Below are 27,236 nucleotides of genomic sequence, written 5' to 3'. Positions count from 1 at the left end.
TAAAGATGAAATGCAAAAGAGTCTGAAAGAATTTGCCATTGACTGGTACTTTTTGCATGGTTGGACTTTGCTGCTGAGAGCAAGTGCAAGTGAGACATCTCAAATGATTTTTTCCATGCTTTTCTGAAACTTTTGACCATGTGGGCTGAGCTTCTAACAGGATATGAATCTGCGTATCATAGCTCTGATTTATATTCTTGGATAGAGCTATTATTAAGGTGTCATATGAACAGATGGGACATGAATGATGAGGCTCAGATTGGGTAACTACCAGTTGAGAGGAAATGACTAATTGAACTTCAGAGAACAAGAAGTCTGTCTTCTTGCAGTCAAAATATGTGAAACAAAAATACATATTTGTCCCTTCAATGTAGCTGAAGATCTGTTTCTTCTGCTTTTGACAGCATGGAACCTTTATGTCCATGTTGGCAGCTTGTCTGACTGCAATAATGTAGAACATACTGAAGTTTGTTTTAAATACAGGCTGCATATTTTTAAGATTATGTAAAGTATTGCTTTATAGCAGCTTAGTGCAACTATTAGGTATCTTGCAAGTTCTGTGTGATGTGGACTATAAAGATGGAGAAGTTCTTCACACTTCAATTCTAATTGTTGTGATTATAAACTGGAGACATTTCATGATTTTCCTCTCCTCTTTAAGGTGTTTTTCATTGCCCCAGAATCCTATGAAAATAATTTGGACTTCTTATGTTTTGTAACTACATTAGGCAGACATCTTTAGAATTCTTACATTAAAATTGTGAAAGCTACACAGATGAATGCTTTAAAATGTATTATGTCATAAAATAAATTGAATATCCTCCATTTCCACTTCCATTAGCTCCTACCTGTATCATAAACTCAGTCTTGTGTGCCATGTTAAAATTTGTCAAGTGTGAGTGTCAATAATGTTAATTAGTTGGCATAAATTAGCAATTTAAAAACTGTAGCACTTCAGGAATTTGAGTCTGAGCAGTGTGGATCCAAGCAGTGATTCATGTCACTAACTGCATAATCACAGAGGACTTTACACATTCAGATAACTGTAACTGGAGCTTTAAAACCAATTTAGTGCACTTGATTGATCTCAATCTATGATGTGTCTGGTCGAATTTTAAATGCTGAAAAGTGGATGGATTGCAAGTACAGGAAGAAAACCCCAACTACTTATGACAAAGCAATTTCATAATTGGGTAGGAGAAGAGAGGGAATACTTACTAGCAAAATATCACCAGAGATAACCAGCTTTAAGCATAGGGGTGTTTCTGTGGCTCTGTTTCTACTGGTACTGCAGAAATGAGGAACATAAAACTGTGTTGATCACTTAATGTAACTTCTGTTTGCAGAGTTATTATGGGTAAATTATTATTGTTTTTATTATGATGGCAGCTACTTTGTACTTTCTTTCATTTACCAGCAACAAAATGATGAATTTCTATAAATATTTTAATATCATCAACTTTGTTGCTGCTACATAAGAAGTTTAACTTAAGGAGATAATCAGTGGAAGTTAATAGACATGAAAACAGGAGATACTCTATAGCAGCAAAGATTTTATGAGTACAGGCTGAAAATGAGTGCAAGAAGAAAAGCAGAACAATTTCTTGTTTATAATCAGATGAAGTCATCAATGTTTAAGTGGCTGCATTTCACTGTAATGAAGAAATCTAGCTTTATGGAAAACATGTTCCTGTGGTTGACATCCTTTTAAAATTGGTAGTTTTTTATTTGCTATTCAGTTTCTAACTGTCAGAGTCATTTGTAAATCTGAATTTCTTCATTTTTGCTTGTTATCCTGAAGGGAAGAAGGAGCATTCAAATAGTTCACCTGTGCCAAAGAGTAGTGCAATGGCATCTTACCTATTCGCACTTTTTCTCTTTCTTTGAACTGGCATAATTAACATTTCACAATTTATGCAATTCTACTAAAATTTCAGTTGATTTACTAAGAAATACTCTATTTGCAGCAGAAGTTGGCAAGGAACACTTTCATTCCTATCCGTGCAATGGCATCTTACCTATTCTCACTTTTTCTCTTTCTTTGAACTGGCATAATTAACATTTCACTATTTATGCAATTCTACTAAAATTTAAGTTGATTTGCTGAACAAATACTGTATTTTCAGCGGGGCTTGGCAAGGAATACTTTTATTCCTGTCTTCTTTACCACATTTTCTTGCTACCAGATGCAACTTGGTTATTGCTATATTTGTACTTCAGCTCTGATATTCCTACAATAAATAATCTTTATTGCTGAAGAAGGCCTGTGGTTTATTCCTGAGCTCTCTCTGCTCTGTAGCTGTTAGTTGTAGTCTTACTCATTTGCTGCAGTTGTGTAAGGAGTACTACTGCAACAGTAGGTTATTGTGCATTCCAATTGATTTCAGGCCTCAAAGTGCTTTTTAAAAACATGATTAATGTACTGAAAGCAGTTGGCCTCAAAGAATCTGCAAAAAAGAAAGGCTTGTTTTGTAAACTTCAGTTCAAGCAATTAACAATGAGTATTGAATGGAAAAAAACCCCAGTCTTTGAGCAAAAACTGACATTATTTTTAAATTAGAATTGTGTGTTAGTTGTCTGCAAATAAATGTCTTTGCCCAGCTGCAAATCACAGACATTAAGGCCCCACAATCATGAGTTGCCACTAAAAATAATTCTCTTCCTGCCTTTTTATTCCGTTGTAAATCTGTGCAGTCTTGGGGGCTTTGTTTTGTTATATTTTCTTCCTTTGTTTTCTTTGCTCCATCCCTAGCAGCTGGGGGAGGGGGAAGTTGCAAAGCAATTGCAAATAGTTTGTTGCTTACAAAAATGGAGTTGTATAAGAATTAATTTTGAATCAATCTTTTACCTTAGTTGAACGAAACTGCAGAAGTTAGTAGACACTAGAATTTATACTGGCAGGCAGAGTGAGCAAAGAGCAGTATACTGTGGTTCTGAAAATATCAAACATTTTATCTTTTTTTGGCCAGCTACACTAACTTCAGAGTAGCTACCACTAAAAAAGCAGTTCTGTATTACTTGGAAAGATTTTTCTGGATCAAAATACAGAATGTTTATATCCTGTTGTGTTAAATTTTGTTAAAGACACTAAGTCCTGGAAGATCTTTCCAATCTTTTCCTGGAAGGATCACTATGCTTGAGTTACACAGTGCAATAGGTACATATAGAATCACAGAATGGTTAAAATACCTTTAAGAAATTCATGGCAAAGATGGCATTTAATGTTTACAAAATGTAAATATGTTGAACAGAATTTGCTATTTATGACTGGGGACTTGGAGTTGTCATTGTCTTTACACAGAGTGGCATTGCCAAGTGACTCCAAAATGGGCAAAAAATCAAATTCATTTTCTAATACTTTAGCTGGTACAATTGGTGAGGGAGAGGGAGTGTCTGCTTCTATTTCAAAACAAATGTGACAGCTCTGGAAAGCACATTTTAAAAATCAATCTGAATTATAAATAATCCTAATCATGAAGCAGCAAAAACATTGCAGTTTCTGAAAGACAAAAGAAAATGGAAAATACACTTCTTGTCTTGGAAGTGTCTCTTATGATTACAATTAATCTATCCCTGGACCTAAGCAGAAATTCCGTTTTACAATTGCAAGTTCTGCAGTAATGTCAGCAAACTGAATAAATTTTTTTAGAATATTTGTTGTACTTATTTTCAGTTCACACCACATTCACTCATTGTAGGTGATACCTGGAGGAATGAAGTCACCTTTTTCCCCTTTCATTGGTTCTGTAAATCCAGAATTTTAATTCATAGTAAACAATTTGTAAGTATTGGTTTATGTATTATATTTTGTATTAATTTCTGCTTTTCCCATCTTCTTTTGTTTCTTACTTAGGTGTATGATTGCTGATGAGGTAAGTGATGTTCCTGTTCCTCTAATACTGTCTTTTCTGGTCTTAACTTACTTAGGTGTATGATTGCTGATGAGGTAAGTGATGTTCCTGTTCCTCTAATACATGTTCCTGTTCCTCTAATAAATGTCTTTTCTGGTCTTAGTGCACTTTGTGCAGATGTGACTTTTTTTGTTTGAGAGGTGTGGGCAGAAAGGCTGGTAATAAAAGAATCCTAATTTGTGTGATAGTCAGCAGATACCCTGAAAATACCTAAGTGAGGGAAAAATTGAAACCTGACATAAGTTTAGAAGAATCCTTGAGAAAACTTAAAAGGTTACTTTTAATTGTAGGTTAAATCTCCTGTACTGTTACATTTTAAAAACACTGACTCAGTTGATTTTTTTAAAGTGCTTTATAATTGCACAGTGAGCTATTTTTAATGCATTATTAGACATTCCTGGCCCAAAGAGATTTTTAATAGATATGGTTTCCAAAGATGAATTTTTAAAGTGCTCTCATCAAGTAGTAATAGTAAAATTCATTGTGTCCATACATTTAAAAATATATGTTGTATTCCATATCAAGGAAATCTGAGTCCAGCATTTCTTCCCCCAGATAAAGCATTTTTGTAATAATGGTCTTGAAGTATTGTCAGTATAAAACCTTTCTGAAAAAGAGAATTGCTGTAGTCTCACAATTCTAATTTGGGTTTTTTCTTGACACACTAGCAGGGAGAGGGAGATGGATTATTGGGATTTAAGCATCTCCTCATACTACAAAAATCTCATTACATCTGGAGATAAACTATCCTGGCATAGAATGCAAAATATCTGGGAGCTGTGGAGAATACAGAAGTGTTCAGGGGAAGAGAAAAGGGAAGCTTGGGAAAAATCAAAATATCAGCAGTAGCTGTTTTTTTTATTAAAACAGTTTATTTCCCTCCTTGAGCTAGAAAATTAGCTGTGCATAATTGTGTTAACAATAAAAAGTCCTGGAAGATACATTTATTCCAAAATAAAGATTTTATATTTCATAATGACAATAGGTGTGGCACTGGAGGAAGTATTGTGCACTGGTGTGTGTCCTGTGCTTCTTCTATCTCTAAATAAGAAAATGTTGGTAAAATTAAATATCAGTATAATGAGCTTTTATGTAAAAAGAAATTATGGAGGAAAACTCAAGATCAGAGAATTACTGTGCATATCCCTGGCTTGTGTTACTATGTAAGGATTAAAGTAAGATAAAACTAGTATTTTTTGAAAGGTGATCTACAAACTTGTTTCTGTTTCTTCTCAGAGTGGGGACAGACAAAATTTTTCCTCAAAAATTTCAGTGTCATCCATTTCCCTGCTGGATAAAGATGGGTTTATATCAAAACCTAAGACCATAATATTTTCTCCAGTTTTTCTAGTCTCTCACATTGTTGCCTCCCTGCTGATCAGCTCTCTGGGATCTGCATCAGCCCTGGGTGTGCTGATGATAAAAGCCTTGCTTTTATTCCATATTCATTTCAACCCAGTGTCTGGATGATCACCAGGGCCTGCACAGCCTGAGTTAGGGACACAGCCATGGCAGCAAACTAAAATTTAATCTTATTTCATTGGGTTTTTTGTTTTTTTTTTTCACTCAGAGTTATTTTCAGATCACCTAAGAATTACTGGTGATACAAGGGGAACTTGTAGGAAAATTGTAATGGAAACTTGGCAATTTTGAATGAAAACTGAGTATCACAGTAGCTTTCCTATTATTTTCTTTCTAGTAATAGTAGAAAAATTCATTTTTTTCTTTTGTTCTTGGGAAATCTCTTCATTACATCATTAACTCAGTCCATTTAGACCCAATACTGGAGATGTAAGTTGTTTTATGTCTCACTGCTGTGAGTAGTTAGATAGCAGCAAATCCACTCAAATGTCCCCTGGACTCCATGGAAAACCTGCCCAGAGCCTTTTAAGGCCCATCTCTGCTTTGATGTTTCACAGGAGTCAGGAACTATCTCTTGCCTTGTGAACAAGCAGAGAAAATAGCTGCATTCTATGATAAAATTTTGGTGATGGGGGAAAGTGGGTGATATTTTTTAAATAAAACCCTAAATTCTGACTCTCATAATCATCTGTTGCCATGATTATTCACAGATGGAAGTGTTCCCACCTTGACAATATGAAGGATGTACTTTCCTGTTAAATGTAGATATTTTTTAACTCTTCCCCATGTCTGTACAGCTGAATTCTCACTGTCTGGGCTTTCTCATCTGTGGTGCAGGCCAAGGAGAAACCATCAGCCCTGGTGAATCAGAGCAGTAGGTTTTTTTTGTTGACCCTCTGGGTCAAACCCAGAGCTCTTCCCCCTCTTGCATATGCAATTGAGGACAAAGTTCTTGTTATTGTAAGGCATCCTGTATTTTTCTTTCCTTTGCATAATCTTTTAAAAATGTTTTAGTAGCTTAACAAGTTAAAGAGTTTGATCTTTTTAGTCTTTCCTATTAAGACCCCGAGCTGAAAATCTTGTGAGATGAATGGAAATGCTGCTTCTACTTTGATGAGCTAACCAGATACAATACATGTATTAATGCATTTAACTAGGAAAACCTTGTTTCTTGAAAGATGACCTGTGGTAACAAAGTGATAAGTAAATACATGCTATATAAGTAGCTCTGTGACTGGGTTTCCTTTATTTGGTTCTGTCTTTGCAAAATCTTCTGGGCTCTTCTGAATGGAATGTGCTTTCTGAGCAGAGACATCTGATTTTAATGTTGTCCTTTTCTCTTCTTTTCCCAGATGGGGCTAGGAAAAACAATTCAAGCAATTGCCATTTCATATTATTATAAACATGAATGGCCTCTCTTAATTGTAGTGCCTTCCTCTCTGAGATACCCTTGGGTGGATGAGATGGAGAAATGGATTCCAGAACTCTCTCCAGATGACATTAGCATCATTCAGAACAAAACTGATATTGGGTGAGTAGTTTGTTGATCTTCTCCAGAAAGGCTTGCTCACCACCCCTGCTCAAGCAGGGCTACCCTCTGGGCTGTGAGAAACATCCCCTGGGCTATCAGCCACCCCTCCCAGTTTTCTGTTCTTGTATCATAGTAGTTACTCAGTTTCTTTGAAGTTGAGGGATCTGCTTTTTGCAAAGTAGCAAATGCTTGTCTGCTGAAAATTAGATTACTTCAGTGTGTCTCAAATTGAACATACACAGTTATTTCTCAACTCTGATGAATTCATTAGCTTCTGCAAAACATTTTTTGAGAACTTCTGGTGTACATTACAAAATAAGGAAGTAATTACTGTTAGAATTCCATTTAGCACACTGAGAAAATTTGCAAGTTCGAATAAGTAATCCCTAAATAACTGAAAAGGTCATCATGACCTACGCTTTCTATCTTTAGATTTAATAGCATGAATTCATCACAGAGGCTATGTCTTGGGTGTTATTAGAATAACTCTCCTATTACCCTGGGCTGCAAGGGTGGTTTTGGTCTGCTTTACTGTAAATGACTTGGTTGATTTTATGCTAATGTTTAGATCTTGTTCTAAAACTTTGGTGTGAAGGGAAAGTGATCTTCATCTTTTTGGGAATATCAGAAAGTGACTTGACTGCCAAGATGTGCTGCTTGGAACCTTCCTGGTAACCACAAAAATCCAACTGAAAATGCATTTTGAAAGCTTCATCGAAGGGTAATTCCTACTGAGAGTCAAAATTTAAATTCATCACAGGAATATCTGAAAGGCATCCCAGGTGTTTATCTGAAAGGCACTCAGTGCTTATGTGCATACAGGGGAGATGTGGATCAGGCAAAATGATGGGAAAATTAAATGGCAGATGAAATTCTGTTCCTTTTAAGATTTTTTTAAAGGAGTAACTTAACTACTTACCTTAACTATTATTACCTATTTTTATTCAAAAACAAGGAAAGATAAAAACTTGGGTTTCTGCTCATTTAACTCCCAGGAGGCTTCCTAGCTGTAAGTGAGGTTACTGTTGAACTAATTAATATTTTAACATTAGAAAGTGTTTCATGCATTTGTAAGAAAATGTAAAAGTACAGCTGCCAAATGTGGTTTAGCATTTTGTTAAATTCTACTTCCATATGTTAAGCTTTGATTTCTCTCAGTTTAATACTTTGCTTTTCTTCAAAACTTCCAAGTTTACTGCTTAAGTGTTAACTTCTTGATTAAAACAGGTTAAAATAAACCTAGGCATCAGTTTAGGTTTGCAATTTCTGGCCAAATTTGAAACTGGAAGTTTCTTGATTAAATTGGTTCCACCAAAACAAATAAGTTCATTTGTAATTTTTTTTTTTAATGTACCCTTCAGAAAGGGTAAGGGAAATTTGTGCTTTCCTGGTTGCATTTAGCTGTATGGTGGCAGCCACAGTCTGCAGAGCCCACAGTGCCAGAGCATGAATGTGTAGCTGCATTTCCTTTCTTCCTCTTAAATCCTCAAGGAAACTTCAGCTTGTTTGGTTTCTTGATCTCGCTACTGCAGAGCAAACAGAAATGATGCCAGCAGGGCAGTGGTGTCTGACAGATGGGTAGACCAGCTGTGACCCCATCCTGGTGACTTGTGTGTCTAACAGCTTTGAGTTCCTGTGCTGCTCCTGAAGGGCCACAGTGCTCTCTAGTGATTTTAAAATCAGTTCATGCCTTGGACCTGTATACATATTGAAATTTGTCATAAAAGGTTCATTTTCAATTAAATACTATTTTTTCATCTTGTGCCACATTGACTCCTTGCTTCCAGTTGTGGGTTTTTTTTTTTTGTTTTCTTTTGTTTTTTTGTTTTCTTCTTGTTCTATTTGAGCAAAAAAGCTGGATACCAGCTCTGGCAGGAATAGTTTTTCCAGGTGGTGAGGTTCAGCCCAGTCTGTACTCTCCCAGTGCCCAAATACTCAGGGACAGTCTGCTTAATCCTCTCAGGCTGCTGGTGAGGGACTTGTACCCAGAGCAGTAGAAAGCTTGCACAGAGGCATTATTACTTCAGGTGTTTGGGTGCTAATTAAGATGCTGGCTTGTGTGTAACTTTTTGTCCACAAAGTGGATTTTTCCAATGGGATGCCCCCAGAAAGGAGCACAGGGTGAAGCAATGCATGCAAGTAAATGAAATTCCTTTGGAATGCAATGTGTGTCTTCTGAAAATGGTTATGAAATGTGTGTGGTTGAGAAGTGTGAGATGTTTTAAACACCAAAAGCTGTTTTGTTACCCTGACAGCCCACGTGTCAATCAATCCAAAAGGAGACACACATAACTTCTGAGATAAGTTTTTTATAATCTCTCTGCTATATTAATTGTCCTACAATAAAAATTTACTAAGGAAACTTGTGGATTTTCTCTTTCAGGGGAATATCAACAAGCAAAGTAACAATTCTGGGGTATGGGCTGTTAACATCTGATGCACAGACCTTGGTAGACACTTTGTACAGGCAGAAATTTAAGGTGGTTGTGATTGATGAGTCACACTATATGAAATCCAGAAATGCCACCCGTAGCAAGATTTTACTGCCAATTGTTCAGAAAGCTCTCAGAGCTGTTCTCCTTACTGGAACTCCTGCTCTAGGAAGACCTGAAGAGGTATTTGACATATTCTGTTTGTTTTGGGTTTGGTTTTGTTTGTTTTGTTTTTTTTTAAGAATAGTATCAGTAATAAATGTTCAGTTTTGTAGATTTGTTGAATATATTCAATTACATGCATTATGACATCAAAAAGTACATTGGCTGCATCAGGAAGGACAAGTATAAGAAACTAAACCAATTTTGTTTGAGTTGATTTACAAACTTGCTTCAAGCTTGTGCACAGGTGACTTGAGACAGTGTTTCTTGCAAGGAATTAATCTTGCATGTAATAGACTGATTGTTGGGTGAAATAAAAAATAAAGAGCCTAAGCACAGAAGTGCTTGTTTCTCCTGGGTAGAGAAGTCTTTGGTAGACAAGATCTTGTAATAAATCTTCTGCTTCATCATCTGATAAAGAAAGCCCTTAGCTTCACTGGTCTTTTAGCTATTCCTAATATTCACTTCAGGGAAAAAAATGCAGGCTGTTCTTGTTACACATCCAGAATGACAAATTTTCTTTTGAAGGAAGTTCAGCTTATGGAATTAGGGAGGAGCAGAGAGGTAATGAAAACCCTCTTGGGTTTTATTCTGAACCTAAGACAGCTGCCTTTATTTATCAAATGTAGGGGGAAAATGAGTATATAAGTATATAAATGAATATAAGAGCTGACTTGAATTCAGGGAACTTAAAAGAGTTATATAAATAATATTTTATGCTTCAGCATTCCTTACTGTGTAAATAGAACTTATGCCAAGACCCTTTATGAATTTAATTTGTTGAAAGAGTTCATAGCTTGGGGAAGGTATGGAAAAGGGCTTGGTATATAATGAGTACTTACCTAAAAGTTTATTAAGAATATTTATGTTTATGGGTGTGGATAATTACTAAAACTTCCTGTACAAAGACATTTCAACCAGCCCTGGATGAAGAATTTGAATTAGAAAGTGTTCTACCTTTGTATAGTACATGGATACTGGGACCAGTGTCATTGTTAAAGGTCTTTAAAGGAAATTCCATACAACCTGCCTTGACCACAGCAATGGCATCAAAATTCATGACCAAACAGAAAATAATTTGTGATATTTTTGTAGTGATAGTGATTTTCTTCAGTGGCTTACAAAGCACAATATAAAAAGCATTAAATGTCTTTAACCAGTTCTGTGTCATAAGCAGAATCTTTGTATAAAGTCTTTAAATGTACAGAAAATGATCTCAGAAGCCAGGAGGCTTTGACAGCATAACAGCTTGTAAAGCAGGATTCCTTCTGGTTAAGGTAATCTAAACTGGTATTTATCTCCTGCTACTCAGCGGGGAAAAAAGCTGTGAAATTTCTGCTCTGCATTGATATTGTCCATTTTTTGAAGTAAAACTTAAGAATTGAATAAGTTTTTAATGTATTTTAGGAAGCAGACCACTCATGTAATAGCTGCACTGAAGCTTTGCAGGAGCCCGTGTACCTGGCAAATGATAAAAACTGTATTTTTAGGAATAACTTCATCTCATCCATGTTTTCTTGGTGAATGTGAATCTTTTCAAGCTGTCAGTGCTGTTACAGTGGTCTGAGTGCTCTGTTCTTTGAGGGCTTCCCACAACTGTCCTGTCTTAAGACTCCTGTATCCTGTGGAATTTCTTTTGCATTCAGGCCAAGATCTGTGGGTTTTGTGCAAATATTAAATGTAAACTTAGCACAGGAACCATGTATTGATTATTTCTAATTAGTCTTCCATTCACAGGCAATTCTAAATTTTTCACTGTTGCTGTTTTATTTTTTTATACAGCTCTTCATGCAGATTGAGGCACTATTTCCAAGAAGGTTTGGAACTTGGAATGAATATGCTAAAAAATACTGTGATGCTCGTGTCAGGTATTACTTATTTACATTCTTATTTACATTTACATGAGCATCATTGATTTTTCTTGTCATGCCAAGTGAGAAAATCAGTAGGTAGCTCCTCTACTGCTTTTTCACACCATCTTGGTTTGAAACCCAGGGTCATCTACCATCTTCTTCATCAAAGAGCATTGGGAAAAGGATGACACTGATTAAATTAATTAATTAATGCTGTTAAAGTTTGAAATAAGGTTGAAGCATTCTGTTAAGTAAAATTATTTATACATTTACTGTATATGAGCTGTGGAGGTTTTACCTTCAGAACTGGAGTTTTTGACTCAGTCTTAAGCTCATGGTCATGTAATAATTTATCTCTCTCTTTATTATGGGATCTAGGTTTTTTTCAACCTCACCACATTTGGGTGGGAAAAAAGTCCAGTACTTGGCTCTGTATTTCACAGGCTGACTGTCTTAGCTAAAAATCTCACATCTACAACTTTGCATGTATTCAGAATAACAGATTTTTGTCAGCTAAATTGGCTAGCATTTAGATTTAATTTTTACAATAATAATTACATGGTTTCATTTTCATAAAACTTGTTTTTCTCTCTCCATCGTATGCATTTTATCAGTATTTAACTTCAAATAACATGGAAGATCACTGTCTAATTTTCAGACAGAGAAATGCTATTTTTTCCATGGTGTTTTGACTGAATGCATCTGTAATTTTCACACCACAAGTGCGCGTGGGTACAGCATGGTTAGCTACTCAATCATAGATGATTATCTTATTTTTGGAATACCATAAACGTAATAAAAATCAAGTTCAGGGTTTGGCAAGCTTTCAGTGAATAACTTTTTCTTCATGACTTGGCTGGAACAAAACATCCTGTGGTAATAAACTTGATAGGATTATTTTATGCAGCACTTCCTGTGAAAATTTGGGTGGTTTTTCCTTAGGTGTCCATAGACACCTGTTTTAAAGATGAACTCCAAACTATTTCTGTGAGGTTTAGCCTGCCATTTCTGTCTTATCCCTGATGCTGAGGGTGGAGGAAGGAAGCCTTTATAAGGACAGGTATATAAATAGACCAGGGAAGGGATATGAGCAAAAGATGTTGCTGTCTTCCATCTGTGCCATTCCCACTTCACCAGTGCAGAAGTGACTCCCTCAGCCCTTTTTCCCAAATGATTCTATTCAGCTAATTCAGCTAATTAGAACACTGTTGATAAAGTCAGTAAGGCTTAAAAATCTCTAAATTATTGTGGGGGTTTTGTGGCTGTTTGTTTGTCTTTTAATAAAAATTACATGCTTTTAACACACTCTTCTGGCCCTGGAAAATGCTACCTGGGCTTTTCTCCAAATCTGTCATGTTTATTATTTTATTGTCTCTTGGTGATGCTGACAGAGAAAAGCTGTTGTTCTTGCTGCAACACTTCCTCAAAAACAGCAAAGCAAGGAAAGAATAAGGAAGATTGAGTTAATAAATCTGTTCTCTTTTCAGTCTTTATCTTCTTAATGTTAGACCTTCTTCCTCTGTTTAACTTTTGAAGATGTTAGCTTAAGCTTTAAATCCTGTCTCTGACAGTAACTAAGAGGGAATTCTTAGGGAGGGAGAAAAAGGAATATTGATGGTGATATTTGCAGTTTTCATGATGGCTTTCCTGTCTGTAATATAATAAAGATTGTTCTCATGGTGGTGTATTCTTCTCATTAGTCCATTGACACAGGAGTTCCAAAATTAAACCTGAAACTTCTGTTTCCTGTGGACAGTGAAGTATGGGAAGCTGGGAATGGACAGAGAATTGTGTGCAGGTGATGGGCAGTGACTCCTGCAGGCAGTGGTGGCTGCTGAGAAGTTGAAGCACACTTTCATATCCAATAGCATGCTTTAAAATTGATTATGTACTGAAGATTTCTATTGAATTTGGAAGATCTCGTGTTTACACTCTGTATTGATTTATCATTTTCAGGTTTTTTGGTAAAAGAAGGCAATGGGATTGTAGAGGAGCTTCAAACTTAGAGGAACTACATCAACTTTTAAGTGAAATAATGATCAGAAGATTGAAGAATGATGTCCTAACTCAGCTGCCTCCCAAAGTCAGGCAACGTATTCCATTTGACCTCCCACAAGCTGCAGCAAAGGTAAATTTTTCACTTTTGCTAAAAAAAAAAATTTTCTTAATAAATGGAAATATCTATGTATGGATATGTATTTTTATGTGTGCATGTGTATTATATGTAGTTACAATGATTGTGTGAGTATAAAGCAGATTATCTCTGTTACTGTTTTTTAAAATATAATGCAAAGAACACTAATACTGCAATTCCTTTCTTCATCAATGATAAAATTTGTTCTAATTCTAGCACAAACTTCTTTTCTGTCTTCTTTTCCCATAGATTTTGAATTCTGCAGTTACTTTTACCCAATTTTGATAAGAATTCTTCAAAGTTCCTAATCATTTCACACTTAAAACATACCTGTACTTTGTACTCTCTGTCTAACCACTGGTCTCTTCTGCCAATTAGAATCTGAATGCCACTTTTGCAGAGTGGGAGAAATTAATGAGAGGTCTGAGATCAGATGCCACTGAAAGCCACTTTTCTCAAGTCATGAATCTGATCACACGCATGTATAAGGAAACAGCCATTGCCAAGGTGAGCCTGCAAGTCTTTCCTTAATATCCCTAAATTATCCAGCGTGTGTTTTTAACCTCACAGAATTGGTTTTATTGGCCAGAATACAAGATGAGGTTATTTGGTTTGTTTTGTAATCATGACATGGAGAAAAACTCTCTTTTTTCCTGTATGTTTATGGAATAGGCAGAACCCCATTACAATGAAAAAAGAAATCTGAAGATCACTGCAATGTGTATTGCATTAACTGTTGATCACTGATAAATTTTGTTATTCACTGTCATCATTGCTTTAATGGCTTTTGCAAAAGATACTGAAAATTACATTTGACACAAAAGAATTCTATGAATGCTTAAAGAGAGCAATATTTTATGATTATGCTATCATGACCATATCAAATTTATTCTTTCAGTTTTGATATATGGCTTTGTACGTGTGGATACAGAAGTTCTGATTAAATATTACCTTGTCTGTTTGAAATATGTTTGTTTTTCTCAAATATGGATTAAAACATCAGATAATGATGTCTGAATTGAAAGGGGGAGTTTATCTAAATCTTAATCTGGAAGAAGTACCATGTAATTATATGATCTTTGGAGGATAAATGTGGTTTTGATCTCTCCCTGAAGGAGTAAGTTAGGTTTCTCCAAGACATCAAGTTGTGATTTTTTTAAAAACAAAATTAATCTGAATTATTTGATTCTTAGCAATGTCAGTGTTTGATAAAGTCTTACATGGATAACAAAAGATATGGAAATTTACCTTTTCATGTTACAAGGAATTGAAAGAAATGAAAATAAAAACTGTCTTTTTGAATATTTTGTATGTCTCCCTAATGAAAACACTCACTGCAGGCAGGAGCAGTCAAAGACTACATCAAAATGATGCTTTACAATGACAAACTGAAGTTCCTCGTCTTTGCCCATCACCTGAGCATGCTGCAAGCCTGCACAGAGGCAGTGATAGAGAGCAAGGTAAAGCCTTAACAAATGTGCACACAAATTTACCTCACTCACACAAGTGGCTGCCAGCTGTGTTTGGATTCAGCAGAACTGCACACGAGTACAGCAGTGGAAGGATTTTATGTGTGTGTGGATCAGTGCCACTGGATTAGAAGGGATCATGTGGTTCTGAAGAACTGCTTTGTGTGTAAGGATGATGTAAACACACTTGTATCTGGTATGACTTTATTATTATTAGTATTAAATCACTGCTGTAGGCAATTGTTTTCCAGATGTTTCAATCAGTATGCTTCTGTCTATTTTTGAGGGGTTTTAACAACACACTATCATCAAACCTGAATGTTTAATTCAAAGCAGTAGAAATGTTTGCAAACAGCTTTCACCTTGTTTTGATCATGGACTCTTAACTATTGCTTGGGAATGGTGGCTAACTTCGCTATTTTGTATTTTTATTCTTTTTAACTGTTTGGAATTTTTAAAAATGGTGTCAGAATAATTCCAGATTCTTCTGTGAAATATGCCATTTTAAGATCCTATGTTCATTTATTTTCTACTTTTGCAAACAGGGAATACAAAGTCTACACTTCTCTAGAGAGAGACTTAATTTTAAATCAAATGGCAAAGGAGTGCTGATGTATCCTGATCCCCATGGCAGGAATAGAACAGTCCTTTTCCTGTTTTTATTGGGGGACAGAGAGGGATTTGGTCTGAAAACAGACACTGATGATGTCATTTAGTCTCTGTTCTGATGTCACAGGCTCGCTACATCCGCATAGATGGGAGTGTTCCCTCTGCAGAGAGGATTCACCTCGTCAATCAGTTCCAGAAGGACCCCGAAACCCGCGTGGCCATTTTGAGTATTCAAGCAGCTGGTCAGGTAGGGCAGAACAGAAAATATGAGAACTAATACACTTGAAGGATATAGCTACTGAAATTATGAGAACTAATACACTTGAAGAATATAGCTACTGAAATCATTGATGAATGAAGTGGTTTACTGAAGGCAATTTATCTTCGTGCAGTTTGTCCTTTGCAGGCCCTGTGTTCATTTCTTTGCGTTAATCATCTTAACTGTTCTAAGCCTCTATTGAATTTATTTGAGCTAAATGATGATAAGCAGCAGTATCTAATTCTTGAATAATTATAAAAACTCCATTTCTCTAAAAGCACTAGATTAATAAGCAATAGATGTTATTCCATAATGAAAAGCAGTGTGCAGTCATTGCACAATATTGAAGTATTTTTTTAATCTGAAGCCCAAAGAAGAATCACTAAAATAAACCCATCTGCTGTTGAGGACCACCTTGACCACCCTCTTATTTCCATATTAAGTTGTCCTCTACAACCTTTAGCTTGTTAAAATTTTTGTGTGTGGTATTTTGTTTTTAAAGAATGCATCTACTTCTTCTGCTTAGGGTTTAACATTCACTGCTGCCACTCACGTTGTGTTTGCTGAATTATACTGGGATCCAGGCCACATCAAACAAGCAGAAGACAGAGCACACCGCATTGGGCAGTGCAGCTCAGTGAACATTCACTTCCTGATAGCCAAGGGAACCATGGACACCCTCATGTGGGCAATGCTCAACCGCAAGGTGGGTGGGCACGGGGCCGAGGGGGCAGGGCTCGCTGGGCTTGGGCTGCACTCCAGTGCCACTGTCTGGTTTATCTGCAACACTCTGAGACAAATTGGTACACCTACAATTGCTGATCATCAAAATGTCCATGTTTGTTCTGGTTTAGTCTTCTCTAGCTTTTTGCTTTTCATTCAGGATGCAAAGATAATGAGTTTTGCCATGGGGAACGAGATGGTTCATAGCCACAGGAGATGGTTGTTTTATCTTCTAGCTCTTTATTGCTGTTGTTTCTCAGTCTAAAATTTTAAGGGATTCAGGCATTCTGCTCACTCTCAACAGCTAGAATTTGTTGTGTTTTTTTTTTAATTGAATTAATGTTGTGGCTAAACTAAGCTTCCTTTGTGAGAGGCAGAGGCATTCTCTTTTTCAGTAGATCCAAGATTATTACACTGATCTTTTCTTCTCTTGCCATTTTCCACAAGTATCACCCAGTTGTTGCTAGCAGCTGGAGAATCATAGAATGGTTTAGGTTGGAAAGGTCCTTAAAGCTCATCCTGCCTGGTGCATTATGACTCTCCTTACACATGGCAGAGATGGGGCTCAGTAATTCAACAGCAATTTACTTTACAAGCTCTGTAACAAAATAATTCTGTATTTGTCTCCACTTGCCAAGCAAAACATGTTAAGGCTGTTAGAGGGTGTACACAGTGTATATATTCTCTTTTATCTTCAGTAAATACTGACATTTTGTGTACAGCTCCCCTAGTTGCAATGTGCTAAATACAGCACTTACAATTATTGTGTTCCTGCAGGCCAAAGTCACAGGCAGCACCTTGAATGGCAAGAAAGAGAAAATGCAGGCTGAAGAAGGGGATAAGGACAAATGGGATTTTTTGAGTTTTGCTGAAACCTGGACCCCAAATGAAAGTCTAGAAGATCCCCCAAATGAACTTTTATTTACGCATGTAAGAATTGAAACTTTGTTTTTTGTTTCCTTTCATTTAAAAAAAATTGTAGCAGCCATTTGCTTCCGTTTCTGTGCACTTCAGACATTACTAATGGAGAAACATCAAAAAAGTAGCAAAAAGTAATGCAAATGCCATTTTAAAACTTAGGTGAAGTTGGGAAAAATGCTCTCTGGAGAATAAATGTCATCTACATCTTCTGATGGGTTCTTATGTTATGTTTAGGTGACTGAGCCACCCTCAGAATCAGATAAGACCAAGTAATTTCTGTTCAAATGACATCTTTGCTAACTGTGCTGAATTAATTGGACTAATGTTTAATTTGGACTAATATTTCCTGTAATGAACATCTTCAGAAAAGGCACACAGCTTATCAGTTCTGTGTATCTGTTTTCTGGTAGTGCCATTTCAGAATTTCCAGGAGCATATTGAAAATACTTTTCTGGAATCAGGAGAGAAATGTTGAAGTGCTTTTTGTGCTCACTGTTTGTTCTTGAAGTTGTCTTTTGTTTAACAGTTTCTGATGCAGTCACAAGTGGGGTTTAGAGGTCTTTTCCAACCTAAATGATTCTGTGGTTCCTATTCCTTTCCTCTTCCCTAGTTTGAAAAGGACAGACAGCATGACATCCGTTCCTTCTTTTCCCCCAAATCCTCCACGGAGAAGAAACGCAAAAGATTTTCTGGTGATGAATTGTTATATGATGATTCAGAACCTTCTGCAGTCACAAAAGAAGAGGGTGCTGAGAAGAGCAATGAAAACCTGGATTCCACGAGGAAAAGTGAGGTGGAGGCAATTTGTGATGAAGATACTTGTGAGCATGAAGCCAAAAGAGCAAAGAGCATAAGTGGATTGACCCCAGTGAGCTCCAGTAATAAAAAGAAAACATCTCTGACTGGAAAAAAGCCTTCTTTGTTTTCAGAAAAAAACAGTGAACTCCGTCCTTGTGGCTTAAATACTTCAAGTGAAAGTACAGATTTCAATAAAGCTTGGCACTGCAGTGCTTGCACTTACATTAACAATGCTCTGCTGCCTTACTGCGAGATGTGCCATTGCCCCCAGAGCAGGGATGGTGAGTAAGGGGTGCTGCAGAGGGAAAGGTGCATTTTTCATTTCAGTTGTGATCAGGCTCAATAAATACATTTTTTTTTAACCTCTGACTACACAGAAGTCCTGGAAAATATGATACTTCTTAGTCTTGCTTTCCCCAAGGATCTTTTACATGAGTCTAACTTGAAACAAGTGCAAAATACCCATAAAATGTTAGCAGGATATAAAGGTCATAAGGAAGAATATATCCTTTGTTTTGTTTGCAGCAAATGTCCCTCTCATCTTCCTTGAGGTTTATGGTTATTCTGAATACAATTAAACAGCAATACTTTTCTTCACCTTTCAAAACTAAGTAGTGGGGCATTAGAGTTTTATTAACTTGAGCATTGTGTATTTGTCATGAGAGACATTATCTGGAAAATACGGCTTTTCTTTCTCCACCAGCTCACAGTAGATTTCTTTCACTAAATTTATTTAAGCTATCTGGAAAATTAATGAAACATTTTTATAAATATATGCCAGTGTTTGTCATTTCAGTTTCAAAGCCATGGGTAAGGTTCTTTTTGCTTCCTTTTTTATTTGTTTAAATCTCTGGACTTGTTCAAATAAGGACAACTTCTGAGTTTCACAGCTATAAATCAATGCCTTGGAAAACTACTCTGTATGTTTATGGTATACAAACTGTAAATAATACAGAATTGCTAACTGCATTGTTTATTACACAGATATTTTTACATTAATCTGGGTGCACAGGATTACATAAATTAAAAGCTTTGTTCCATGTGTGTGTTATCCTACCATTAAAGTTAGCTCTAACTTCCTAAGTGGTTGCACCATAGTAATATTAGAGAATGCAGTGCCATTTCTTTGTATTTCAGTGATGTGTTCCTGTCTCAGCTGTGTTATTAGGTACCTGCCAGGGAACACAAATCATTGCTTTGCTTCTTTCTTTGTCTTTAGGTGAGAGAAATGGTGAAGCTCCCAGGAGCCAGACTGAGGAAGGAGTGTCAGAGGAGCCCAGGAGAGATGGAGAGAGAGCAGAGGGCAGTGCTGAAGGCAGAAGAGGAAATTTGGGGGAACTGGGGTCCCAGAAATCTCTTGAAATCAGAGAACAGGAAACTGTTGGCACTGAAAAGGAAAAAAGCAAAAAAGAATGTGGAGAAGGTAAAGTGGGACTCTGAAAGAACAATTCTATCCCATTGTGAAACTGCATTGAATACCTCTGGCATGAAAAATGGCTTTTAATTAAAAACCTACACCTCCAAAACACAGAAGTGCAAACACCAGCATGGGACTTTCTCTTTTTGGCCTGGGCCATCTGTTGAATTTGGATGCTGGATAAGCCCAGCCTTTCCACACAGCTCCTGGAGCAAACCAGAGCTGACTGACTTCAGGACTGTGTCAAACCAGCAGCTGGGAATGTGGGTGGTTTTACTGGAACTCAGGACAGACACAGGCAAACAGATGATGGGTCTTCCAGGAGAAACAGAAAAGTAAAATTCACAAATACCTTCAGAGTTTGCTGCTTCAGCTCTGCACCTTATGTTGTTCTGGAATTAGATACATATTAAATATTGTTTTTAATGTCAGAGTAGAATGAATGAATAAAAATCTTTAATGCCACCATTTTTTCTGTTGTAGATAAATCAGACACATTCCAAATATATGATGGGCTTATGTTCTGTGCAAGCAGGAATACTGACAGAATCCACCTCTATACAAAGGTAAACCTGAAATATGCATGGTTATTGTTATTTTAAAATTGCAAAGGGGAATGTTGCCCTATGAAATGTTTTTGTATGTTCTCCTTTGTTATGTTTGATGTAAAAGCATTAATATTTTTGTATTAACTGAAATGTACAAAAATTAGGTAGTTTATCATTCTAGTTCTTTTTCTCAATGGAATTAAGTAATAATTCCTTAGATACATAACTTCCAACACTTGGCTTACAGAATTGGGCTAATACATTAAATAATCTGTTAGAAATTCCAGTGACAGTTGTGTAAAATTCCTTTTTTATTATTAGTGTCTTATCACAAAATAACTTGAATAGAATAACATTCAAAATTCAAATTAAAAATGACAGTAAATCCTGACACACTAAGTAAATAAAATATTGCCACATTTTCAGAAAGCTCAACATTAGTGCTATGTGTAAGTTAGTAATTTCTTGAATAAAGCCCATTATCATTAATTTCCAGTGGTGATTGGGTACAGAAACCAGCAGCTGGGAATTTTCCAGGTCATTATTCAAGGGGAGATCAGGACTTGCCAATTTCTTCTTTCAAGTGATAGGAAAGTTCAGTGGGAAGATTTCTTCCAATTCACTGAGTGAATCAGTGTGCTCAGGTGCCACTGAAGCAGCACAGATAACTGAGGGCAAGCCTTTGAGATAAGACATTCTGTGAGGCTGATGCAGCTGGGAAAAGTCAAAAAGAGTCCAAAAGTCCTCTTGTATCTGAAAATTTGTTAAATGTACTTACAGTGTATGCTCCTCCCTAGCTTCACATGTTGTATTCAGACAGAGATGCATTTTGGGTGGGTTTTGGGCAATTGTCTGGTTTGGGTTTTGCTGGGATTAGATTCATTGTGCCAGATACCATTCAGCAGATTTTGTGCAGTGAAACCCCAGAGAATTCTGCTTTGACTCCTTCTCTTGAATGCTTGTGAATCATCAATAAGTTTCTTGGCTAGATGTACTTTGTTCCTTGTACCCACTGGGACAACTTATTCCTTTAAAAATTAAATGGAGAACTTTTGCAGACATTAAAAAGAAGTATGATAAACAATGTTCAAGAATTCTTTTTTTTAATTGTAATGAAGTGACATTCTCCTATCTCCAATCATTCATTTCCCTTAGAATTCAGTCAAGAGGATTGTAATTTCAGTTTAATATAAGGCAGTTTGTGTTTCTGAACTATCTGCAAGGAAAAAATCCAGATCTATTAAAAGTTAAAATGTTAAGCCTTGTTGCTTTTAGGTAGATTAATATGAATAATCTTCCTTGCATTTTTCCTGTTATCTCTGTGCCTTATTGTTAAGTCTGGAAAAATTTGACCTTGAGGAACTAAATTTAGTGGGAAGGGAGGAGAATTCACGTGAAACAGATTACTTTTCTTCATGGTGCTACATTGCATCTGTAAACAAAACTGTTTGCTTTTCTAGGATGGTGAACCACTGAATCATAATTTCATTCCACTGGACATACAGCTGGATAACTGGGAAGATTTACCAGAGACTTTCCACAACAAAAAAAATCGTGCATTGGTAAGAACAGTTCTACTGGCACAGCAATATAATATTTAATGCAGAAGAAGACTACTTACTTTTACAAAAATAAATGCAGAATACTGCCAGGCCTTGGGATATAGGCACAGTTTCATCAAAGCAATCTTACAGATGTTGATGTGAATATTAATTATGGAATCTGTTACTCTGGCAAATTATTGTGCCTCCTGTTCACACTGCAGTAGAAGGAATTAACCAGGCATCATTTAATTTCTCATTTACAGGATTGGTTGCTAACTTTCATAAGTCAAGAAAATAACTTCTTAAAGGTTCTGAATGAAATGGAACCACACTCTAAATAAGAATGTTCTAGATTGTATCAGGCTGCAGGCCTGAGCAGGCCTTCATTCTCACTCTCCCTTTGGTCTACTAAGAGTTTTCAAAGCACTGTCAGGCACAGCTCCACAGAGACATTCAGTTAATTTAGGAATAAAGATCCCGTTCATAATGGGGTTTGAGAGGAACACTGCAAACACAAGTACTCAAGTAAGGAAATCCACATTTAAACTGGATGGGAAATATTTTCTGTTTAACTTAAAATCTGATTTTCCAAACAGAAAATCAGCATGTAGGAATAAAACTGATTCTTTCTGTATGTTCTCCAGCAAGGTTGGAATTTAAATTTGTAATGGGGATACCTGACTGACTGAACCAGCTGTTGTGTGAAGCAGCTACTGAGTGGGTTCCACACATGGGGGGTGTGAAGAGTTACTTCAAAGTACCATCTCTGGTTGTAGGAGCTGTTTCCAGCCAGGGTAGAATGCACTAGTCCATGGCACTGTTCTGCTGTAATTAACTCTGTGCAAAGCCTGTCCTGCTGCTGACTGTCATGTTCTCTGCCAGATCCTGAGGTTTGTGAAAGAATGGACTCGTCTAACAGCAATGAAACAGAAGATTGTCAGAAAAAGTGGTCAGATATTCTGCAGTCCCATTCATGCTGCAGAGGAGCTGTCTAAAAAGCAGTCAGTGGGCAGCAGCACAAAGAGGTGTGTGGGGTTTGGTTTTAATTCCTTCTACTAATTATTGCAGAAAGTTTGATTTATTTAATGTGGCCTTCAGTGGAATGATGCTAAGTCTGAACTGGACATTCAGTGATTGCTTTTCAGAGTGACAGAGGCAGCCAGGCATGTTGGTGAATCTGCTGGAAGTGTCTCCTTCCCTGCCCAGTTCTGTGCCCCATTCAGCAGCTGCTCTGGCTCTGCTGCACTGCATGTTTCAACATCTGGAACTTGCCAGGTGTTTTTAAAGGAAAAACCCTGACCTCAGGGCCACAGCAGAAAAGTAAGGTCAAGGGGTGTTTTCCCCACCTAGAAGCAGAAATAAATCATTAGTTGCCATCAGTGAGATAATGTTTTATTCATAATTCACAGCCAACTGCCCTTTCCAGTTCTTGTTTTTTCTTTAAGCAGTTCTGTTCTCTGTGGATGACATTTCTCAAAACTGTTTCTCTTTGCTGAGTGCCACTGAAAAGAGCTGGTGTTTGATCCTTGTTAAAACCTAAATGTACCTTTGATTCCCTTTCTTTTTCTGATGTAGTCTTCCTTGACAGACATTTGTAGCCTCAGTGTTGTCACTGCTCTGCACAGAACATGTCATGCAAACCATCTAAAACCTTCTTATTCCCCTCAATCCCTACTGTTAAATTCCTCAGGGTGACTCTATTTTGGCTATAGGTAAGAATGAAGTAAATAAATAGTTTGTAATTCCAGTAGTGTTAGAAGCAGAGGGTAGTAAGTGTTAACCTCTTGCCTGATTGTGCCTTCCCATGAAGTACAGGAAAAATCAGTGAATGGTGTCAGAAAACCTACCAGGACCTATAGCAGCCTTGTAGGGTGGGGTGTAGGGTTTGGCAGATGTTCAGATCAGAGATGTCCTCAAAAGAAGTTGTCTGAATAGTGGTTTCTGTGAAACAATTTTAAGTTCTTAACTCAGAGCAGTTGTGTTTTGCAGGGTTTCACATGAAAATAAAGTGGAGAGATGAAACACAAGTAACAGAGCAAGGAGTCCTCCAGGGCATGTAAAGCTTTCTGGATTATCCAGTGTCACTGAGACATCACCTAACTGAAACAAAATGCCTTTCAGGTTCACTGGCAGGCAGTATCAAATTGCAGTCATTTTTAAATTGTTATGCACAAACCAAGTTACCTGTTCACTGGTTAGAATTCACTTTTAGAAAAGGGTATTTAATATGGAAGTATATAAAACACATTTTCCCAAACTTTCATTTCTCCTCCAGAAAATGAGGAATGTGTGAAGTGAATGTGCTGTACCAATCTTGCTGCAGCCCAGAGTGCTGTTTCTGGAGGGAGATTGCTCCCCTTGCTGACAGGGTTTGTCCCTTTCTCAGGTATGTGACCAGGGAGGACGTGGCAGCAGCCTCGCTCCTCAAGGCCAGCAGCAGCGGGGGCAGCGTTCGCCTCATCTCCAAAGAAATGGGGGCTTCTCTGGACAAAGGTGCTTCTCCTAAGCCTTCCACAAAGTAGGTTTATTCATGCAATAGGATGATTAAGTTCTTTTGCCACATTTTTTTAATGGTAGTAAAATTATTTGCTATGAATGTCTGCTTTGCTGAAGTACAGTAGTTAGATAAGAAAGTTTCTGTAGTGCTAATGAGCTCTGTTTTATTCTTTTAACAATTCAGATTTCATCTGTTGTCTGCTGACAGAGCTGCTAATTAACTGAGTCTGACTAACATAAAACAAGAGAATAGTTTTGTGATTCAGTTAGAGAAAAGAATGTTAGCTCAGCCCTACTGTGAGGTCAACATCAAATTGAGGACACCAAATTTGCCGAAGAATTAAAAAAAAATGGGAACAAAGAAGTGACAATTCCAAACAGAAATTTGCCATGTAAAATATTTTCTTAAACAAGCACTGTGTATCCTACTTTGTTTTGAGTAGAGAATTCATAGGCAGTCATGGAGATTGTAAAGAGAAACTAGGATCTTTCCATTGACTTTATTACTTCTGTTAAAGAGGGGGCTGAAACATTTTGTATGTGTACATGCCTGATAGAAATCACCATGTCTTTATAAATACAGCATTATTTCAGCTAATAATTGAGCATAGTAAGATGAGCAGAAGAAAAATCTGCCTTGTTCTATTGCCAAATTTTGTTTAAATGGAAATGTAAAGCAAGTAAAGGATTTTTGCACTGTGCAGGTATCAATCTGAGCGCAAGGTATTATTTCAGCTAAAAAATTTCAGAACATAAGGATTTTTCAGAACATAAAAGATATCTAATTGAAATACACAGTGCATAAACCCCCCCATGAACTGGGCTGCTGAATACATCATTTATCCAGAGCTGTACCTTGTTCTCTGCCATCAGATTGCTTCCAGAAACTGGAAACGATTCCTCAGCCCTTCCTGCAGCGCAGACTGATGCTGGAGACTCCTCCCTGTCCAAAGGGTATCTGCAGGCCCTGGACAACCAGGGGACCCCTTTGTGTCTGAGCTGCCAGCAGCCAACAGCTGAGCCCCCGCCGGGCTGCCCGGCCTGGGACACGCGCTTCTGCTGCCACGCCTGCCAGGAGGACTTCTCCATCCGCTCCAGCCAGAGCTACCTCCGCTCCAAGGTGTTCCAGATCGAGCACGGCGTGTGCCAGTGCTGCCAGCACAACGCCCAGGAGCTTTACCTCAGCGTCAGGGATGCGCCCAGGAGCCAGAGGAAGCAGCTTCTGGAGAGCTCTTGGATGGCTCACCTTCCCCTTGGGCAGGTGATGGTTCTGGGGTTTCAGCAGTAACAGCTGCTCTGTGTATAGAGAGTTCAGACAGCCAAAAGTGTTCTGACAGATTTAAGATAGCACCAACAGCAGAACAAGAAAAAAACAAGTCCTTAAAAACAATCAAATTAACTAAATCCCACTGTCTTGTAACACCTCTAAATGGCACAGGCATCAGAGCTCTGATTCTGTAGGGAGGCACATGTACAGCCAGGGCTGGCTGAAAACATGCCAACTGCTCAGAGTTGTTGCCTGTCCAGTGGGAGTAACTAAAAAATGTCAAGGCTGGCTTCCTTTATCTTGATGAAAACTATAGCTAGCTACTTCCCAGGATTGCTTTGTTCCTACAGCAGGATGTCCATGTAGTTGAGGAGTGTCTCACCCCTGCCCTGTCCTTTGTGTGCTGCAGCTGAATGAGATGATCAGGAGCCCGGCAGAGGGGCAGTTCTGGCAGGTGGACCACATCCAGCCCGTGTACAGCGGAGGAGGACAGTGCTCCCTGGAGAACCTTCAGACCCTCTGCACAGCCTGCCACAGGGAGGTCAGTGTGTGCAGCCAGGAATCCTGGTCCTCTTGCAGGGAACAGCAGGGGAAACTGCACTTAGCTCCTCCTCAGCCCTGCTCCCTCCTGCTGCAGAACCCCAGTGCTCACAGCCTCCCATACTGCCAAGGTGGAAAGGCAGCATTGAACTATTACAATATGACAGTTCCCTCTGGATTTGGGAAAATGTTGCCTTAATAAACATTTGCATTTCCTCATGCTGTCTACTGCAAAGACAGTCTGGAGTTTATCTGTGGGCTAATGCTTTCTGCAGAACATGTTTCCAAGTATCAATACTCACTGAACCAACCTGTCTCTCTCTCTCTCTTTTGCAGAGAACTGCAAAACAGGCCAAGGAAAGAAGCCAGCTGAAGAGAAGGTCTTTAGCTACAAAGTATGCCTGTGACATCACCAAATTTTTAGTGAAGAAGTAAAATGCACATACATTCAGGTACATTGTGACTATGAAACCAATATAGTTAGTGTTTTCCTCTTGCACTGATTTAACAGAAATTGCTGTTATATCATGCTGGTGGTAGAGAGAAGAAAATAAGGAATGAAACCAAAGAAATTATCCGTGACATCCAAAGCACTTGATCATCATGTTTTTTAATGGCCCTGGTTTAGAGCTAAATTTCAGTATATAACTTCAGTGCCATTTTGAAGAATTATGATTTCCTCTTGCAGGGTAGTTAGGGCTGCAAGAATTTAAGGAAGTTCTTTTGAACCTGCTGGTGGTATTACTGGGTTCAATTGTACTGGGAACTTCATGGACCTAGAAGGTGTCTTAGTTTCAATTCCTTTTGTTGCTCACATACCAAAACCACAGAGTAAAATACAGTGATTATGACAAAAACTAGCACAAATGATTTGTTTCCTCCAGTGCTGCTCACCCACAGAAGGCTAACTCATGGCATGGGCCTGACGTAGAGGATTTTGGCATTTAGAATTGATGTCAGTTGAATTCTGGTTTTATTTAAACTAGCTTGTAGTGAAGTGTTACTCAGGATAGGAAATATTAAATATTGGCAATTATCTCATCAAAGGTCATTTCTGGGAAATGCTACAGTCAAATTCTCCTTAATGAGATTGCAGAGATACTGGTAATTTTGGACTGCTTACCTGGCCTGCTTTACAGTTACTTTAAATAAATACATTTCTTTCTCCTGATGTTTTTTTTTAATGCTGTCTCTCCTACCCCCAAATGCTGAGCTGTAAGCTCATACAGCAGAGCTGTGCACAACACATAATCTCACAGT

The 27,236-nt window shown here is 37.6% G+C and overlaps 1 protein-coding gene across 6 annotated transcripts in view; it reads left to right on the top strand.

Moving 5' to 3' along the window:
- ZRANB3 (zinc finger RANBP2-type containing 3) overlaps window positions 1-27,147 on the top strand; it is a 40,197-nt gene extending 13,050 nt beyond the window's left edge. For 2 of the 6 annotated variants that reach the window (XM_039701119.1, XM_039701109.1), the window contains exons 3-21: window positions 3,854-3,872; window positions 6,626-6,804; window positions 9,188-9,419; window positions 11,181-11,266; window positions 13,208-13,379; window positions 13,764-13,892; window positions 14,726-14,845; window positions 15,591-15,710; window positions 16,249-16,428; window positions 17,223-17,375; window positions 17,977-18,445; window positions 19,384-19,587; window positions 20,065-20,147; window positions 21,590-21,691; window positions 22,556-22,698; window positions 24,060-24,191; window positions 25,043-25,430; window positions 25,846-25,977; window positions 26,313-27,147. In XM_039701119.1, coding sequence (XP_039557053.1) covers window positions 3,854-3,872; window positions 6,626-6,804; window positions 9,188-9,419; window positions 11,181-11,266; window positions 13,208-13,379; window positions 13,764-13,892; window positions 14,726-14,845; window positions 15,591-15,710; window positions 16,249-16,428; window positions 17,223-17,375; window positions 17,977-18,445; window positions 19,384-19,587; window positions 20,065-20,147; window positions 21,590-21,691; window positions 22,556-22,698; window positions 24,060-24,191; window positions 25,043-25,430; window positions 25,846-25,977; window positions 26,313-26,411 — 3,142 coding nt within the window. In that variant the 3' untranslated portion in view covers window positions 26,412-27,147. Of the gene's footprint in view, window positions 1-3,853; window positions 3,873-3,925; window positions 3,947-6,625; window positions 6,805-9,187; window positions 9,420-11,180; window positions 11,269-13,207; window positions 13,380-13,763; window positions 13,893-14,725; window positions 14,846-15,590; window positions 15,711-16,248; window positions 16,429-17,222; window positions 17,376-17,976; window positions 18,446-19,383; window positions 19,588-20,064; window positions 20,148-21,589; window positions 21,692-22,555; window positions 22,699-24,059; window positions 24,192-25,042; window positions 25,431-25,845; window positions 25,978-26,312 lie in introns of those variants that run through there. The other 4 variants (XM_039701136.1, XM_039701146.1, XM_039701128.1 and 1 more) reach the window with 4 other exon arrangements.
- The last annotated feature ends 89 nt before the right edge of the window (window positions 27,148-27,236 follow it).

This window comes from Passer montanus, unplaced genomic scaffold (genome assembly GCF_014805655.1).
Source record: "Passer montanus isolate IOZ18808 unplaced genomic scaffold, ASM1480565v1 scaffold1, whole genome shotgun sequence".
NCBI classification, from domain to species: domain Eukaryota; kingdom Metazoa; phylum Chordata; class Aves; order Passeriformes; family Passeridae; genus Passer; species Passer montanus.
The sequence above is the reverse complement of the archived record's forward strand: the minus strand, read 5'-3'. Positions and strand labels throughout refer to the sequence as shown.